The following is a 16,521-nucleotide window of genomic DNA, read 5'->3' as shown; positions in this document are numbered from 1 at the left end:
TGTAATGTAAATGCTACTGTGACTGTGTACTTAATCCTTATTTTCCACTACCTTTTGCAATCATTATTCATTACAGCCTAGAAAACAGAAGTTCCTCACCTCTATAATCAGTCAGAACAGCTTCAGTCCTTCATTTCAGACTGATCCAAACACAACAGGCTATTGCCTTCCTACACCTTCACCTGCTTCCCTACCCTCCCGAAGGATTCCTCTTGAACTGGGCCAACAAGAACAACACCCTGTTTGAGAACAAGCTATGGACAATGTGTTATTTTCAATACATGTGAGCTGGAAGTATGAATTAAAACAGGATCTGAAGGATTTTAAAAAAAATAATTATGCTGACTTGTGAGTCAGCATTTGAATCAGCTTTTTTAGCACAGTAGCTCCAGGTTTCTCCAAACTCTCAAATTCATATACACTGGAAGTAAAACTTTCAGCATGTCCTTAACAACTAATTATATAATTAGTTAACAATAACAACACCATTAATAATGGTAATAGCTAGGCTAGTTATTAAATCCAAGGCTGTACTAAGTCTTACCTGACTCCTTTTCAGCATCTGACTCTGAAACTTCATCTTCAGCTTCTTCCTCTTCAGAACTAGAACTGCTTGAGTCCTTGTTCTCTTCCTCAGTTTCCATGGACTTCAACGTGTCTTCCTCATAAAGAATCTTCTCTTTGCTGCAAAATAGGAAATTTTTAGGACTAGGCAAGCAAGTTGTACTTCTCAGGAAGACACAAACATTATTTCCTACATACAGAATAAGCAAAGGATAAAATCCATCTACAGACTGAACACTCCAGCACTTCCATCATGGCCAATTTGCCATGGATTCCACTGCCAGTCTGACATTTTCTAATTCTGCAAGCATTTTTCCATCCACAAAATTGTGATCTCTCCTTTTCTAGTGCCACACAACACAGCAGTTGGGCTCTTGGGCTTTGTGCCACAAAAAGGTGCAGTTCCCAGCCCAAAGATCTGATTGATCCTCAGCCAGAGCAGGAGCTGGAGAACCAAACACCAATCCAAGCCCTTGTTCCACCACTCACTGGGTATGTTAAGACACAACACAAACTGCATTTGACACAACTAAAACTGCACTTGAGAGTACTAAGATTAAAAAAAAAATGCATGAACTAAAGAGCAGTGAATTGTTTTTGACCCAGCTGAGGCCAGCTGCCTGTGAGAGCTGAAGCTGCTCTCCCATTACTCTCTGGGCAGTTTCTTTTCAACTAAGAGGGAGAGACTTACTTGGTGAAGAGTCTGTTTTGAGGCTTGCCATTCATGTCAGCTTCAATCAGCTTATTCCTTGTCTCCTTCTCACTTCGCAGCTGTTCACAGTCCAGGGAGATGGGAGAGAGAGAATGGGGACAGACATTAACCAGCCCTGTCAGCAGAACCCAGTGAGCACCAGCACAAGGTCAGCCCAGCCTTGTTGCACCAACCACTGCAGACTGGTGTGAGATGCCACTGGGACAGCAGCACATCTGCAGTGGCACTGTGAGCCTTGGGCACAGCACCCAGCATGTCCTTGGAATGCAGCTGCCATTTACCAAAAACTTCAAAGTTTTTATTAGCAGCTGCCCCTGCATGACCAGGGATGAACCCTGAGTGCTGCCCAGAGAGTTGTGGGCTCCCCCATCCCTGGAAGGGTCCAAAGCAGCTTGGATGGGGCTTGGAGCAACCTGGGATAGTGGGAGGTGTCCCTGCCCATGGCAGAGGTTGGAGTGGGATGAGCTTTAAGGTTGCTTCCAGCCCAAACCATTCTGGGATTCTGCTGGAGGTCTGTCCATGTGTGTGTGCCCATGAAATCAGAACAGATTCAGCTAAAAATCTGCTGCTTTTGTGGCTGTTATTGACTTGCTCTGTACAGACAACCAGGGAACTCCTGTGAGGATGGGTCACTTCTTAAATCTCTCAAATGCATAAAGTGATTGCATGGGAATAACTGGGATCACACAGAAATGGAAAGATTTTGTCTAGAGAGTAACGATATTAATTTTACCATCAGTGGCCAAAACAGTACCCAAAAATTGTTTTAGTGCCTTCCAGAAGCACAGAAAGAGCTGAGGCAGAAGTAGGGATGGCAGTGAGGGGCTCAATTTAAAGCTGACTCTGCTGTGTCATGGCTCACCAGGTTATTCTTTTTCTTTTGACAGCAGCTGACACCAGGCAAAGGAAGTAAAAGCACTGCAAATTCTCAATCACAGAATCCCAGAATTATTTGGGTGGGAAGGGACCTTAGAGGTCATTCAGCCCCAGCCCCTGCCATGGCAGGGACACCTTCCACTATCCCAGCGGCTCCAAGCCCCATCCAACCTGGCCTTGGGCACTGCCAGGGATTGTGGGGCAGCCACACTGCCCTGGGCACCCTGTGAAGTGAGAAAAGCTGCATGGATTCCAGGGAACACCAAAAATCTGTGCTACAACATTGTTAAACTGACCCAACTGCTGGAGCACAGCAAAGGGAAGTGCAGGAAACAGCCTGCTCCATTCACAGGTAATTCAGTAACTGGGAAAAAAATCCAAACCCAAACTAAATGAATTGCTTCCAGCATACAAAAATCCCTCCTGCTTTGCAATAATGGCAGCAGATCTTTCAGCAAGGATGGCACAGTGCTCTGCCTTTGACTGAGAAACATATCTGACTAGAAAGCCATTTTGGAAGAGAAATTATGTCATGGAACTGCCTGTTTTATCCTTAACAAATATAAGTTTTCTGGTTTTAAGTGACAGAAGTGGCACATGATAAACACGTGATGATTGGGCTCTTCCACTAAAAAAACATATCCACTAAAATAAAGTGTAATAAAATCTGGATTCTTCTGCTCAGCTCTACACTGACTGAATAAATGGAGAAGGCCTTTATATAGTGCTTCTATATAGAGAACAGGGGGTTGTAGCCCCTGCAAAGCAGCCCTAAAAATGGATGAGCAGTCACCCAAAAAATTCTTCTTTTTCTTTTCTTTTAAGAAGTGCAGTTATCTGCAAAATCCTGGGTAGTGAGAGAGAGAGGAGAATCCAAAACACAACCCTGATAGTATTTATCAACACCTCATTTAGGGAGAAGCTGATTAATTTTTAAGAGGTTCCTGTGAATACTAAGGCTGCAATTTGAGGATGGCAGCAGCTGTGTTGTGATCAGAGCTGGAGTTCTAACCACCCACACTGTCAGTTCCTGAAAATCTCTTCCTGGGTTTATCAGCAGTGCTCCCATTCTGTCTGTTTCTGAACCCAATGTTTTAAGTGATACTTACAGATTTTTAATTCTTTTTCAAAGAAGGTTAGCTTGTGTTTTGGAAGCACCCAAATGAGATAATTGAGTAGATCAGATGAAATAGGAAAAAATTCAATCCAAACTTTCTGGCTTGACAACTGCCCTTACTTTGAACAAGATATATTTTGCTTTCTTTTTTTATGCCAACTTTTGGCTTATAATCCCTTCCAATGCATTATGAAATGGCAATTTAATGTCATTTTGAAACCAGACATTTTTTCAGTCCAGAATTCCCTGAAGTTTATAATTTCTTCTTCCTCAATCCAAAGCCTCCCTACTGTAAGAAAGGCAGACATGGTAACAGATCCCTTTCTCAACATTGACAGTGTATTTCCCTGGATGCAAACACAAAGCTGACTTGGGTAATCACTCATTGGGAACAGAGCTCTTTGATGCTACAGAGCCTGCCAGCCAACAAAGCAACTGCAGGGTAACAACAGTTACAAAGATGAACACAAATTCCTTACCAGTTCCCATAATTCTGCATGCCATCACACTACTGACCTCCTTGCTGCTGTTATCTAGATTTCTAGCTATTAAAAATGTTGCTGTGATTAAAGACTGCAAATGAGTAACTAAAGAAAATAGGTAGGCCTCATCTTCCTGCATCTGTTGGCACCATATGTCCTGGAGAACACCTGGGTGTGAAAAGGTAATTGGAAAATGATCTCCAGAAACTCACCACAGTCTGTTTCTTCTGCAACATTTCTAAATGCTCCACAAGTCCCTCATCAGCAACATCAAAGGGTGTCTGGCCCTGGTCCAAAGAGAGAACACAAGAGGATGTCTGAGATGGCACAGTGGGAATATTCCAGAAAGTTCCATTTCCCAGAGCATATGCTCCACATCCTCCCTCCCCAAGTGGTGAGAGACATTCTTCCACTCCAGAGCAAGGAAACCCAAGTGCCAGTGATCATGGAATCACAGAACCATTCTGGCTGGAAAACACCTCTAGGACCATGTTTATGTTCGGTGAGCAGCTTTTCCCAGGGCACTGCAGCTCCCTGGTTGCTGCTGCTCAAGTCCAACAGCCAGGACTACGCTTGAGTTTCCAAGTTTCTAAAAAGGACACTCTTGTATTGAGAGGGAATGTGATCAACCTCTCCTTATGCTGGGTATCAGGGAAGGCTCTTCCCCAGAGGGTGCTGGCACTGCCCAGGCTCCCCAGGGCATGGGCACAGCCCTGAGGCTGCCAGAGCTCCAGGAGTGTTTGGGCAGCGCTGCCAGGGATGCCCAGGGTGGGATTGTTGGGGGTCTGTGCAGGGCAGGGGTTGGACTGGATGGTCCCTGTGGGTCCTTCCAGCCCAGGAGATTCCTGATTCTGTGTTACTTTATCATCATGTATGTAAATGTTCTGAAAGGCTGCCAGCAAGCCAAAAAATTTGGGATCCATTTCCACATCATTTAGTTGAATTTATCAACTAAAACAAATCAGAAAAAAATACTCTAGTGCACAAACCAAGCAGCTGGTTACATTTTCACCAAATTAAAGCTGCAAATGCCATTAATAACCTGGAATCCAATGGCTACAGGTCAAAAAATAAAAGGTAGCCTTATCCATCTGACCCAACAAGGAGACAATTCTGGGCTGGAAGGAGCAGGTAACACAATAAATACACCTGTGGCTGTTTCAGGTATGGCATGATACAAGACCCCATACACATCCTGAACACCGAACAGGAAAAGCACCTGATGGCATTTAAACAGAAAAGATTCCCCAGATTTTGGGTGCCAAAGAGCTCACCAGGCTGAAAGGGCTCCTCATGGGGCATTTGAGTTGCAGCAGTTCCAGCACAGCTGGATGCACTTGAACACACAGGGCCCTCTCTTATCACCTCCTCCAGCACATTCAGCCTTCCCTCCTGCCCAGAGGCAGCCACAGCACACCTGGCCCAGTGGGAGCAGCTCACAGACCAGTGTGCACATCCCAGCAGGGATGAACACCAAGAGCAGCCCTGGACAAACTCTTGAAAGTTCAAGGGCTCCTCAAGGAAAAACCTGCAACTGTTAGAAAGGAAATGGTTTTGCTCCTTTTCTTCCGTCCTATTTTTCTTCGCTAATGTCTCACAAATCTTCAATTTCCTCTTTTTTATGACCAATACATAGAAGAAGGAGGATTTAAAACTGCCAGTTTCTCCTGGGTTCACTTGTTTTCAGTGCCTTAATATTGGTATATTATTTGCACTCCAAGACGGTTTCTTTGCTGCTGTTTGATTTCTCAGGGTTACACTAACTCAGGATGGCACAGATCAGTTCCTATCCCTTCCTAGCTCAGTGCTAAGGTTCAATCAGGTCACGTCTCCCATAATATTTGAAATCTTTTCTGTCTTCTGCCAGTCAAGATTCTTCATTTACTGATGTATTTAAATTATCCACTGCACAGGCAAGGAGGACTGCTATGACTTTGTCATGTAGATGGATCATGATGTTGGATCTCTTATGAGACCCCAGCTGGATCTCTGTGTCCAGCTCCGGAGCTCCCATCTCAGGACAGACATGGACCTGCTGGAAAGAAGTGAGAGGGGCCCCCTAAACTGACCACAGGGCTGGAGCCCCCCAGCTCTGGAGCCAGCCTGGGAGAGCTGGGGATGTTCACCTGGAGAGGAGAAGGCTCCAGGGAGAGCTCAGAGCCCCTTCCAGTGTCTAAAGGGGCTCCAGGAGAGCTGGAGAGGGACTGGGGACAAGGGCCTGGAGGGACAGGACAGAGAGAATGGCTCCCACTGCCAGAGGGCAATGTTAGATGGGATATGGAAAAGAGATTTTGGCTGTGAGGGTGGGCAGGCCCTGGCAGAGGTTGCCCAGAGAAACTGGGGCTGTTCATTCCCTGCAGGTGTCCAAGGCCAGGCTGGACAGGGCTTGGAGCAACCAGGGCTAATGGAAGGTGTCCCTGCCATGGCAGGGGTGGGATGAGAGGAGCTTTAAGGTTCCTCTGAATACAAACCAGTCTGGGGTTCTGATTCCATGATCAAGCAGAAGGCACCAGTCACTATTACTGTGGCTATAGAATACCCTGCCTTAGTTGTGTACTGACCAGCTTGTTCCTGATGTCCATGTCACACAGAGCCTCAGCCAGGATGGAACATGCTTCCTTCACTCCCCAGTGAGCAGCAGCGTGGAGTGGGGTCCAGCCATCATTGTCCTGGACGTTCAGATTAAACCCAGCCTGGATCAGGAGCCTGAGGAAAGCAGCAGCATTGATCTCTGCCCCTCAGGAATGACTTCCAGACAGAGCACTTTCCCCTGCTAGGCACCAAGTGGGCAGCCTGGCTCCATAACAGCCAGGAGCTTCTGAACTTGTTTATTAACCAAAGCAACTTCCCACCTGATGTGCTCAAAACTGTGATTGAAAGGGCAATGAACAAAAAGTGACTTCGATGTAAAACCTGCTGGAACATGCCAAACTGATAAGGTTTCCTTTCAGCATGTCCTGAACTGGGAGAACACCTTGGCTTCTCATCTGGCACTGGTGACCCAGCCTGAACTCCTGCTCCAGCAGAGAAGAGAGTCTGGAGTGGCTCAGCTGCATCCCTGTGCCAGGAGAGGACATGTGGGAAAGGGAAAGGGACATGTGGGAACTGGAGAGGACATGTGGAACTGGAGAGAGACATGGGGGAACTGGAGAGAGACATGTGGGAACGGGAAAGGGACATGTGGGAACTGGAGAGGACATGTGGGAACTGGAGAGAGACATGTAGAACTGGAGAGAGACATGTAGAACTGGAGAGGACATGGGGGAACTGGAAAGGGACAGATGGGAACTGGAGAGGGACATGGGGAACTGGAGAGGGACATGGGGGAACTGGAGAGGGACAGTGGGAACTGGAGAGGACATTGGGAACTGGAGCTCCCGCTTGGTTCTCTGAGAACACAAGGCCACAGTGAGGGGTGGTCCTCAAGGAGACCAAAGGACTGCAGGGAAGCACCAGGGACAATGACAGAGGTAAAATCTGTATGCTAAACAACCCTCATGTGGATTAAACAACCCCAAATGCATGTTTTCAGAGTAGCCCTTGGACAGTTCAGGCAAACCTTTCACTAGTGAACTTGCCTGGGATCTCCTTCCCATACCCTCACTGCTGTGCCCCTTCCAGCCTCCCTTCTCCCTCAGAGAAGAACACTGGTGTTTCACAGCATCTGGAGCTTGAATATTTAACACCATAACAAACACAAAAGGTTTGGTACAGTCTGGAGCTCCAGAGCCATGTGCACAATGGTGTGGCAGTAATCAGGCAAGGGCACTGAGCAGCTCCTGTATCAAAACTATTATCCAAACTGCTTAAATAGTGAATAACATCCCAGGGGAATCCTGCAAGTTTGGTCAAACTGCTCCTGAAAATTTCTATTGTGGGAAATTCCCCCATGCAGAGCCACCATTGCACAGCATGAGGGAAATCCAGCAGGACCCCAACATGGCACCAATGCTTGGAAACTCCTGCAGCTTCACACCAAAGTGCTACTGTGCTAAATAAAACACAGTCACAGCTGTGGGCTTCTCTGTGAAAGAAATTGTAAATTAGGTGCTGAGTTTCTGTTGATTTTCCAGCTGGTAGAAAGGAGAAACAGAGCTGCTAAGAGACTCAAGGTCACAGACAAATTCCATGTCTCATTTAGAGTTAGCTGGCTCCTGGCTGTCAGCCCCCTTAGTTTAAGTCACTAAAGCTCTGGATTTGAACTTCAGCACAGCCACCACATACACAAGAGTGAAACAATGTCAGCTTGCTGTGAGATGTGTTTATCATTACCACAATTAATGCCAAGGAGAGACTGTCCAGAGCTAAGTCATCCTGCACACACTGAACTTTCAAGGAGCACTGGATACACAGCCCTCCCTTGACAGGTGATGGGACCAACACCTCCAGCTCAGAGATGTTACATTTCTATTCATGTGAGCTGTGTTAGATTCCTGTTCCTGGGCACAGTACAGGTACAGCCAGCTCATCACTCAATTATAAGTTCTAATGACTGAATACAAATCAGAAACATGAAGTACAGTAAAATGCTTGGGCTTGATATGAAACAGCTCTCTGACATCAAGTCATGCCACTTAAAATTATGAAACTTAGGATCAAGATAGATGAACACTTCCAGAATGGATTTTAACACAGGCAACAGAGTAAGCTTGTGTGCTGGTTACACAGCCTGGCTTTTGGTAGCAGGCAGGCCACAGAGGTGGCTTCTGTGAGAAGCTGCTGGAAGCTTCTAACATGTCTGGAAGAGCCAGTCCCTGATGGTTCTGACCTTGGCTGCTGGCCAAGGCTGGGCCAGTTAGAGAGGCTGGTGACACCTCTGTGACAGCAGATTTAAGAAGGAAATCAAAACAAAGTGGGCATGCACAGTTTTTCTTCTTGTCAGAGAAGAGGAGGTGAGAACATGTGAGGGAAACAACATGGAGACACCAAGAAGAATGAGGGGAGGAGGTGCTCCACACACCAGAGCCAAGATTCCTCTGCAGGCTGTGGTGAAGCAGCTGTGCCCTGCAACTAATGGGGATCCATGGGGGATACAGAGATCCATGCACAGCCCCTGGGGATCCACAGGGAATGCAGAGATCCATGGGGATGCAGAGATCCACCCACACCCTGTGGTGATCCACAGGGATGCAGAGATCCACCCTCAGCCTGTGGTGATCCATGGGGATGCAGAGATCCACCCAAAGCCCATGGGGATCCCTGGGGGATGCAGAGACCCACCCTCAGCCACCTCCCAAGGGAGGTGCTGACATTGCAGTGGGTGGATGCCTGGAGGAAGCTGTGATCCAGAGGCAGACCGAGTGGAGAGAGGGGGCTCTGTTTCCAGGCTGGAGCAGCCTGGCCTTGGAGGACTGCACCCTGTGGGAAGAGAGACCCAGGCTGCAGCAGTTTTGGGAGGACTGTGAGCTGTGGGGGGAATTCACATTGCAGCAATTCTGGGAGGTCTGCTGCTTGTGAGAGTGAAGCCACACTGGAAAGTTCACAGAGAACCCAGGGTCTCAAAGGGGAAGGATTCCTCTCCCAGAGCAGCAAAGAAAATCTCAGTGATGAACTGACCAAACCCCACACCCTGTGCTGTCAGTAGGAAGGAGGGAGGGGCTGGGGGTAAAAGGCTTATTTAGAGGCTTATTTTACTTCTCATTATTCTCCTCTGATTCTGATAGTAATAAATTCACTTTGCAACTTTAAGCTGAGTCTGTTTCGCCCTTGACGGGTTTTCTCCAGTCCTTATCTCACCTCATGAACACTTTGGTAATTTTTTCTCTCCTCTGCCCAGCTGTGGAAGGGGAGGGTGAGTGAGTGAGTGAGTGAGTGAGTGAGTGAGTGAGTCAGTCAGTCAGTCAGTCAGTCAGTCAGTCCATCCTGTGGGTGCCTGGCATTGGGCAGTGTCAAACTATGACACTTTGGAAAGACTATTCACAAGAGCATGTAGTAACAACACAAAGAGGAACAGATTCACATGGAGAGAGGGCAGGATTAGATTAGAATGAGGTAAAAATTCCTCCCTGTGAGGGTGGGCAGGCCCTGGCACAGGTTGCCCAGAGCAGCTGTGGCTGCCCCATCCCTGGAAGTCCAAGGCCAGGTTGGACAGGGCTTGGAGCACCCTGGGATAGTGGAAAGTGTCCCTGCCCATGGCAGGGAGTGGGACAAGATGAGTTTTAAGGTTCCTCCCAACCCAACCCAGTCTGGGATTCCATGAGCTCTATGTTCATGGGCAGCTCCAGCCACAAATAAAGAGCAGAGAAGAAAGCTTTATTGGTGGAAAGCTTAATTTCACATTACCTGTAACAATATTAATGGTTTTTTACCAGGAAATGCTACACTGGGCAGGTTTATGGTCATAATAATCTTGTTAGTGACAGGACAGCAGAGCTGTGAGGTGCTGGAATCCCTCTGTCACTGGAGGAGCAGTAACAAGAAGGGGCAGAGGACAGTGAGACAGGGGTGGACACTGCATTTTCCCACAAGACTGGTCATGTTTGTGACTGTCATGCAGTATGTATTGTCACTTTGTATGTCAACATTATACTTTTATCCCCTACTGCTGTTTAACTTGCTAGTCCTGAAACTGTAACAGTGAAAATCAGACCTTGTGATTAGAAAAATTAGAGACCTCCTAATTTATGCCTCATTCTCCAAAAAGCTTTCATTACTCCAAAAAGGCCTGGAGGTATGAAAGGGAATCCTCCAGTCCCTGTGTATTTCTGGGTGAACCACTGTGGCTGTACACATAACACCACAGAGAAACGGCAGCCTGGAAATCTCACTATGGAATAAATTTCTCTGAATGTAAAGCAAGATGTCTTCAGCCTTAACTTCATGCAGCAGCCCTGGAGGAGCTCCTACCTCATGACTTCAGAATATCCCTTGGCTGCAGCAACGTGCAGAGCTGTGGCCCCTGTGCGGGGCTGCTTCACATCCTCGATCCTGCCGCTGTTCAGCCACTGCCGGGCGTCCTGCAGCATCTGCTGCTCCTCCTCCTTCCTGCACAGCTCCAGGTCCACACCTAGGGGGTGAAGCACAGAACAAAAACCAACAAGAGATGAAAGCTCTGAAGTACTTGTTACACTTAACCTATGCTTCATTTGCTATAAAATATTGGTAAACTGCTTCTGATCTTCCACAAAACAATCAGCAAAAGCCTCTTCTGTGTCACTGACAGAGACTTCAAAAACTGCCTGAGTTAAAAATTGTGAAAGCTGGGCCAGTGGTTGCAACCCAGTCCAGTTAACTAAAAGCTCAAGTGTGCATTAAGGGTAGAAGGATTCAGTTCTACATGGGCTGTGTCCCAGACTGAAATAACAAAGTCATGAACAACAGCTTAACTGACTCCATTGACCTGGTATCATCTACAGGGAAGGTCTGAGGACCCTCAGGTGGTTCCTGCAAGAGCACAGTGATGCCAGCTCTGTGCTCACTCCATATTCAGGACACTGCATGTGACACACACAGGAATCTGCACTGCTCCAGAGGCATTCCTGACAGGCATGCTGAGAGAAGGGCTGAGTTATTCCACTGAGCAGCATCCCCACAGATTCTGACAAAACACAATTTGAAATAATTTTGGCATTAGAAGGCCAGAAGAAGTCTATGCTGATGGCCTAAGTGACTGCTTAGGGGCAGGTGGAGGTGTGGGGAGGCAGGAGAATGATGTGGAGAGGGAGATGTCTGGCTGACACACTCATTAAACCAATGAGAGGAAAAACTCCACTTATTTTCCTAAGTGGAGTTTCCACAACAATGAGATCATAGAAGGACAATGTATCAATCACAAGTATTGATACCAATCCAAACAAGATTAATCAGAGTTGAACTCTCCACTCAGGAAAACATATAAATTAGAAGAAGACAAATCTCAAAAATCAAGAAGGGTCCTGAAGTGCAAGCGCTCCTAGGGATTAATACTTTCAGTATAAGAATGACATAATTGCTAATTAAATTATGGGGCATTAGGTTTAAAACAGAACCAAGGAAAACATTTAACTCAGAGTGAGGCCGTGTGAGACCCACTGTTGCAGGATTTTGCAAAGATCAGAAATAAACTGGCTTCAGATCAAGGGCTAGATAAGTTTGTAGCTGTTACACACAAAATTGTGTTACACACAATTTCTGAACATGCTGTAGTTCTCAAGGAGGGCTACACGAGCTCAGGAAACAGAAAGCCATGGGGCACTCACAAATACACAGAAAGCCAGTTTGGCTCAGGAATTTCTGGAGGCACAGTGGGTGGAGGCTGGGAGGGCAATTGTACACACTTGAGCTGTTGTTACAGCCTGCAGCAGGCATCTGCTCACAGCCCCTGCTGAGGACAGGCTGCAGAGCTGGACAGATGCTTATTTAAAGTTCAACCCCATTTCCTCCAGCAATATGATCTTTTAAACTGTGAGATGGGAATCTTCATCTGGAGACAGATGGTTGTTTCAGGGTATCTTAGCAGGATGCCACTAATGTGGTGAGGCAATGCAAGCAGAATCCCAAAAAGTGTCTGGCAAAAGACCTGCAGGTAAGGCAGAACCACTGCCTCAATGTCCTGTAAGGTTTCAACCACATTACTGTCATTTAAGGAACCTGAAGGTGCACAAGTCCACAGAACCTGGTGAGATGCACCCAAGGGAGCTGGTAGAGGAAGTATCTAAATCACTTTTGTATTTGAGAAGTTGTGGCAGCCTAGTGAACTTCTCATGGAAATGGAAAACATAACCCCCATTTTTAAACAGGGACAAGAGGAAGACCTGGGGCACTACAGGCCAGTTGGCCTCTCCTCTGTGCACAGCAAGATCATGGAGCAGATTCTCCTGGAAACTGTTAAGGCCCATGGAAAATAAGGAGGTGACAGCCAGCCTGGCTTCTCTGAGGGCAAGCTGTGCCTTTGGTGGCCCAGGAACATTAACACGGGTGAAAAGCACCGAGGGACTGATTCCTTCCTAACTATACCTTAATAAACAAAGTTACCACCATGTGTCAAAATATATCTGATAGAGGGACTGGATTCAATCCAGCATGTAAACAACCACCCCAAATCTGCAGGAATAAAATAACCCAGAGCAGAGTCTGTGGGGCTCTGTAGCCCCAACACACACTCCAAGGAGAGTAACTTGAAAGCCAGATGAATCAGCTCAGACATGAATGCAGCTGAGCTTTGCCTATGTCCAAGGATAGAAGCTCCAGGAATTCCTTGGGTTCCTTTTCCAGCATTGTTGATGAAATTCATAGACATGATTTAAACTTCTCAGACACACATGCAGATGTTCAACCACTCCCAAATGAATTCCATGAGTATGAAGAAAATTTTAGCCTGATAAAGCAATTCTTTATTTTAATATCAGTCCCAAACTATTCTTCAGCCAGGGATGTTTGTGCAGGGACAGTCTGGAGAGCAGCCCCTCAGCCAGGCACACTTGCTGAGAAAGGGGATATGGCAGAAGAAAACTAGGGAAAGATCAGGATAAAGCATGTCACTCCAGGCCTGGAATATTCATTTCCTGGTCCCTGCCTTTGGCAGTCCCATAAATCTTGTGGAGGAATTTTGGATAGCTGACCAAGAATTGGAAGGGTGCTGGACCCAGCTAATCTGGGTCCCTGCACCTGCAAGGACACTGCAGCCTTGAGCATAGCTGGGTTACAATAACAAAGTGCTGTAGCTGAGACAAAGATGTGAGAAAAAGTAGATGCAAGATATAAAGAATGAAGGAGTAAGAGAGGAGCTGATAATTACAGTATAACCAATAGACTGCTTAGCTTACAGAATATGTATGAGCTTATTACTTGTTGTGCATAAATGTCTGATGCTCTCTTCAATAAAGGAAGCTTGCTGATCTCATATTAAGTGTCCCAAGTCTTCCCTCACCATGACAAATTTCACCTCAGTTTTATCAAGCCTTTGTCAAACAAGACCTTTCATTGATATCAGAGGTCAGAATTAAATCTCACTTTAAAAGTAACTAGATCTGATGAATCAGAATTCAGGACTGTGGTGCTTTGAAGAACCCCAAGGACAGAGACCACAAACCTCCTGTATCTGCTCCACTGTCCTGACAGCAAAGCAAAATCTGCCTGCTGCTTCCTGGGCCAGATCTCAGATCTCTTCACCAACAGACAGCGAGGCAGCAGAATTCTCATACAGAAACTCTCAGGGGTGCCAGCTCTCACTCATTCAAGCCCCTCCTTTACCTTGTTTCTTGACTTGCTCCAGGAGCAGGTCCTTCATGGCCGCCTCCTCCGCGATGTCGGACGGGACCTCGCCCTCGCTGTTCACAGCAGCCACGTTGGCCCCGTGGCTGATCAGGTACCTGCAGCAAGGACAGCTTGATTATCTTTTGATTTTCTTTTAAGAAAAGGAAATTTTACTAATTTTTAAAAAAGTCTCATGAAGTATCACCAATTTTTAAATTTTTCCTTTCATAACTTTACAACAACAGACATCTTCTTTGGCTTGCACATCTTTTAATCAGTAGAATTCTGAGAAGTAAAAGAAGTATCTGTTTAAGCACACAAATATAGGAGGGTGAGGTTGCCTGGTTTTATAATTTGTTTTCAATTCATTTAAGAAATAGTTATCTTAATTCAATTTTGGAAAATTTCTAGTAGCTGTGGTGGACAAAATATATAAGCATTGTATGACTGGTAAGGAATAAAGGGTTGGTGCTCAGCCTGGAGAGAAGGAGGCTCAAGGGGGCCCTTCTGGCTCTGCACAACTCCTGACAGGAGGGTGCAGCCAGGTAGGAGTTGGTCTCTCCAACAGGGAACGGGAACAGGACAAGAGGAAATGACCTCAAGCTGCACCAGGGCAGGTTCAGGTTGGAGATTAGGGGAAGTTTCTTTTCAGAAATAGTGGTCAGGCCCTGGCACAGCTGCCCAGGGCAGTTGTGGAATCACTATCCCTGGAAGTGTTCAAAAAAGGAGTGGATGTGGCACTTGAGGTTTAGTGGTGAATGTACTGGTGGTGCTGGATTGACAGCTGAACTTGAAAGTCCCCACTTGACCACAGCAGTGCTCACAGCAGTCTGTCTGTGGAAGGAAATGCACTCACAGAATCCCAGCCTGCTTTGTGTCACAAGGGACCTCAAAGCCCATCCAGTCCCACCCCTGCCATGGCAGGGACACCTTCACTATTCCAGGTTGCTCCAAGCCCCATCCAACCTGATCATGGGCACTGCCAGGGATCCAGGGGCAGCCCCAGCTGCTCTGGGCACCTGTGCCAGGGCCTGCCCACCCTCACAGGGAGCAGCTCCTTCACTACACACCCCTGTAGCAGCTGTCCCATTTTCCCTTCTGCTTGGCACTTTAGCTAAAGTATCTAATGAATCGTAAGAGAGTCCAATGGCAACAGAAAAAGGCAACCAGTTGAAGGCTTCACCTTCATCCTCAGAAGTTCAGAATTCAACACCAAGAGAAAAGCACTTATTTTTTCATACTTGCACATACATCAATGGTATTTTAGCATTGCTTTCCAAAGCATTGAACAAGGCTTAGAGTATTCATCACCTGAGTAACTGCTCTGAATAGAAAGGCACAGGGAAGTGTTATCAATACCCAGCACAGCCCCAGACTCACTCACTCTGCTATGTTCAGGTAGCCACACGATGCCACTGCGTGAAGAGGGGTCCAGCCCTCGTTGTCTTGCTGGTTCACATTGGCTCCATTTTCCACCAGGAACTTCACCATGTCCAGGTTCTCATCAATACAGGCCTGAGGGAGGATGGGAGGGGATGTCCAGGGGGCAGAAGAATTGAAGGGAAAAGAAAGAGAGAAAAAAAATTGCGTTGGTGTTAAATCAAACATACAACCCTCACTGGCAGTAATATCTGGGTTGAACTCCCCCTGCTGTGAGCAATCACACCCTAAAGCTCAGGGTAACTTCAATCTGTCAATGAAAACCAATTAATTTCAGAATTTTCAAAAATTAACTGTAACCCAGAGTTCCCAGATGGACAACCTCTGAATTTGCTCCAACTTCCCTTTTCACCAGAGATCTCCTTCCACTCTCCCCCACAGTTCCCTCCCACAATGGGGACACTGACATGATGGATCTGTGGTAGTTTTAGGTACAGCATCAAATACCTCTAAGCAAGGCAAGCTGTGCATTTACTTAGATTATACTGGTCCTCAAAATGTCAGTGACTAAGGGTTGTAACAGTGAACACAATGAGGCCTCACCAGGGGCAGGGATGAGAGGGGAAAGCAGCAGCTCCAGGAGCCAGACTAAAGCAGCTCAGTTACAGAGGTAATCATTGCAAAAGCAGAGTTCTAGAGAACTTAATAACTTCTTTATTCAGCAGTACCTCTTTGTTTTCCTGAGTCTGACACAGGAAACTTTCCCTGCCTGTTCTACAGCCCCATGAGCTGCTGAAGAGAATGACAGCCCTTGATTAGCTGCTGTAGTCATTCCTGAGCCTGCATTTACAGAGAGCTCCCTGCTTTGAAGTTGCCAGAAGAAAACCCAGCTTGATTTTCAAGTCTCAGCACTTCTGTTGGGTGGAATTCCTCCTTCCTCAAATTCCTGTCTCCAGCACATTTTGTGTTACATTTACAGTTCACTGGAAGCTGCTATTCAAGGACGAGCTGCCAACTTCATACACACATCCCAATGTGTGTGCCTGTGCTGGGAGCACAGGGCATGACCAGGAGGTGCAAGGACTGCTTTTTACCACATGTCCATCCCCAGGCAGAAATACAGCTCCTCATCACTAGAGAGGGAAACAGCTTGTTCAGGATTCCTGCAAAATCCCAATCCTTTTGCACAGTTTGATGTGGCACACCTATTGCTTACA

The 16,521-nt window shown here is 46.6% G+C and overlaps 1 protein-coding gene across 4 annotated transcripts in view; it reads right to left on the bottom strand.

Moving 5' to 3' along the window:
• The window catches only part of PPP1R12B (protein phosphatase 1 regulatory subunit 12B), a 137,045-nt gene that overhangs the window by 85,789 nt on the left and 34,735 nt on the right, over positions 1-16,521 (bottom strand). For all 4 annotated transcript variants that reach the window (XM_074528210.1, XM_074528211.1, XM_074528212.1 and 1 more), the window contains exons 2-8: positions 15,309-15,439; positions 13,922-14,040; positions 10,598-10,757; positions 6,313-6,457; positions 3,964-4,038; positions 1,256-1,335; positions 545-684 (exon numbers count right to left, since the gene is read on the bottom strand). In XM_074528210.1, the coding sequence (XP_074384311.1) occupies positions 545-684; positions 1,256-1,335; positions 3,964-4,038; positions 6,313-6,457; positions 10,598-10,757; positions 13,922-14,040; positions 15,309-15,439 (850 nt within the window). The remainder of the gene's footprint in view (positions 1-544; positions 685-1,255; positions 1,336-3,963; positions 4,039-6,312; positions 6,458-10,597; positions 10,758-13,921; positions 14,041-15,308; positions 15,440-16,521) is intronic.

Source organism: Zonotrichia albicollis, chromosome 28 (genome assembly GCF_047830755.1).
Source record: "Zonotrichia albicollis isolate bZonAlb1 chromosome 28, bZonAlb1.hap1, whole genome shotgun sequence".
Classification (NCBI taxonomy): Eukaryota; Metazoa; Chordata; class Aves; order Passeriformes; family Passerellidae; genus Zonotrichia; species Zonotrichia albicollis.
This window is presented reverse-complemented; position numbering and strand designations above follow the sequence as displayed.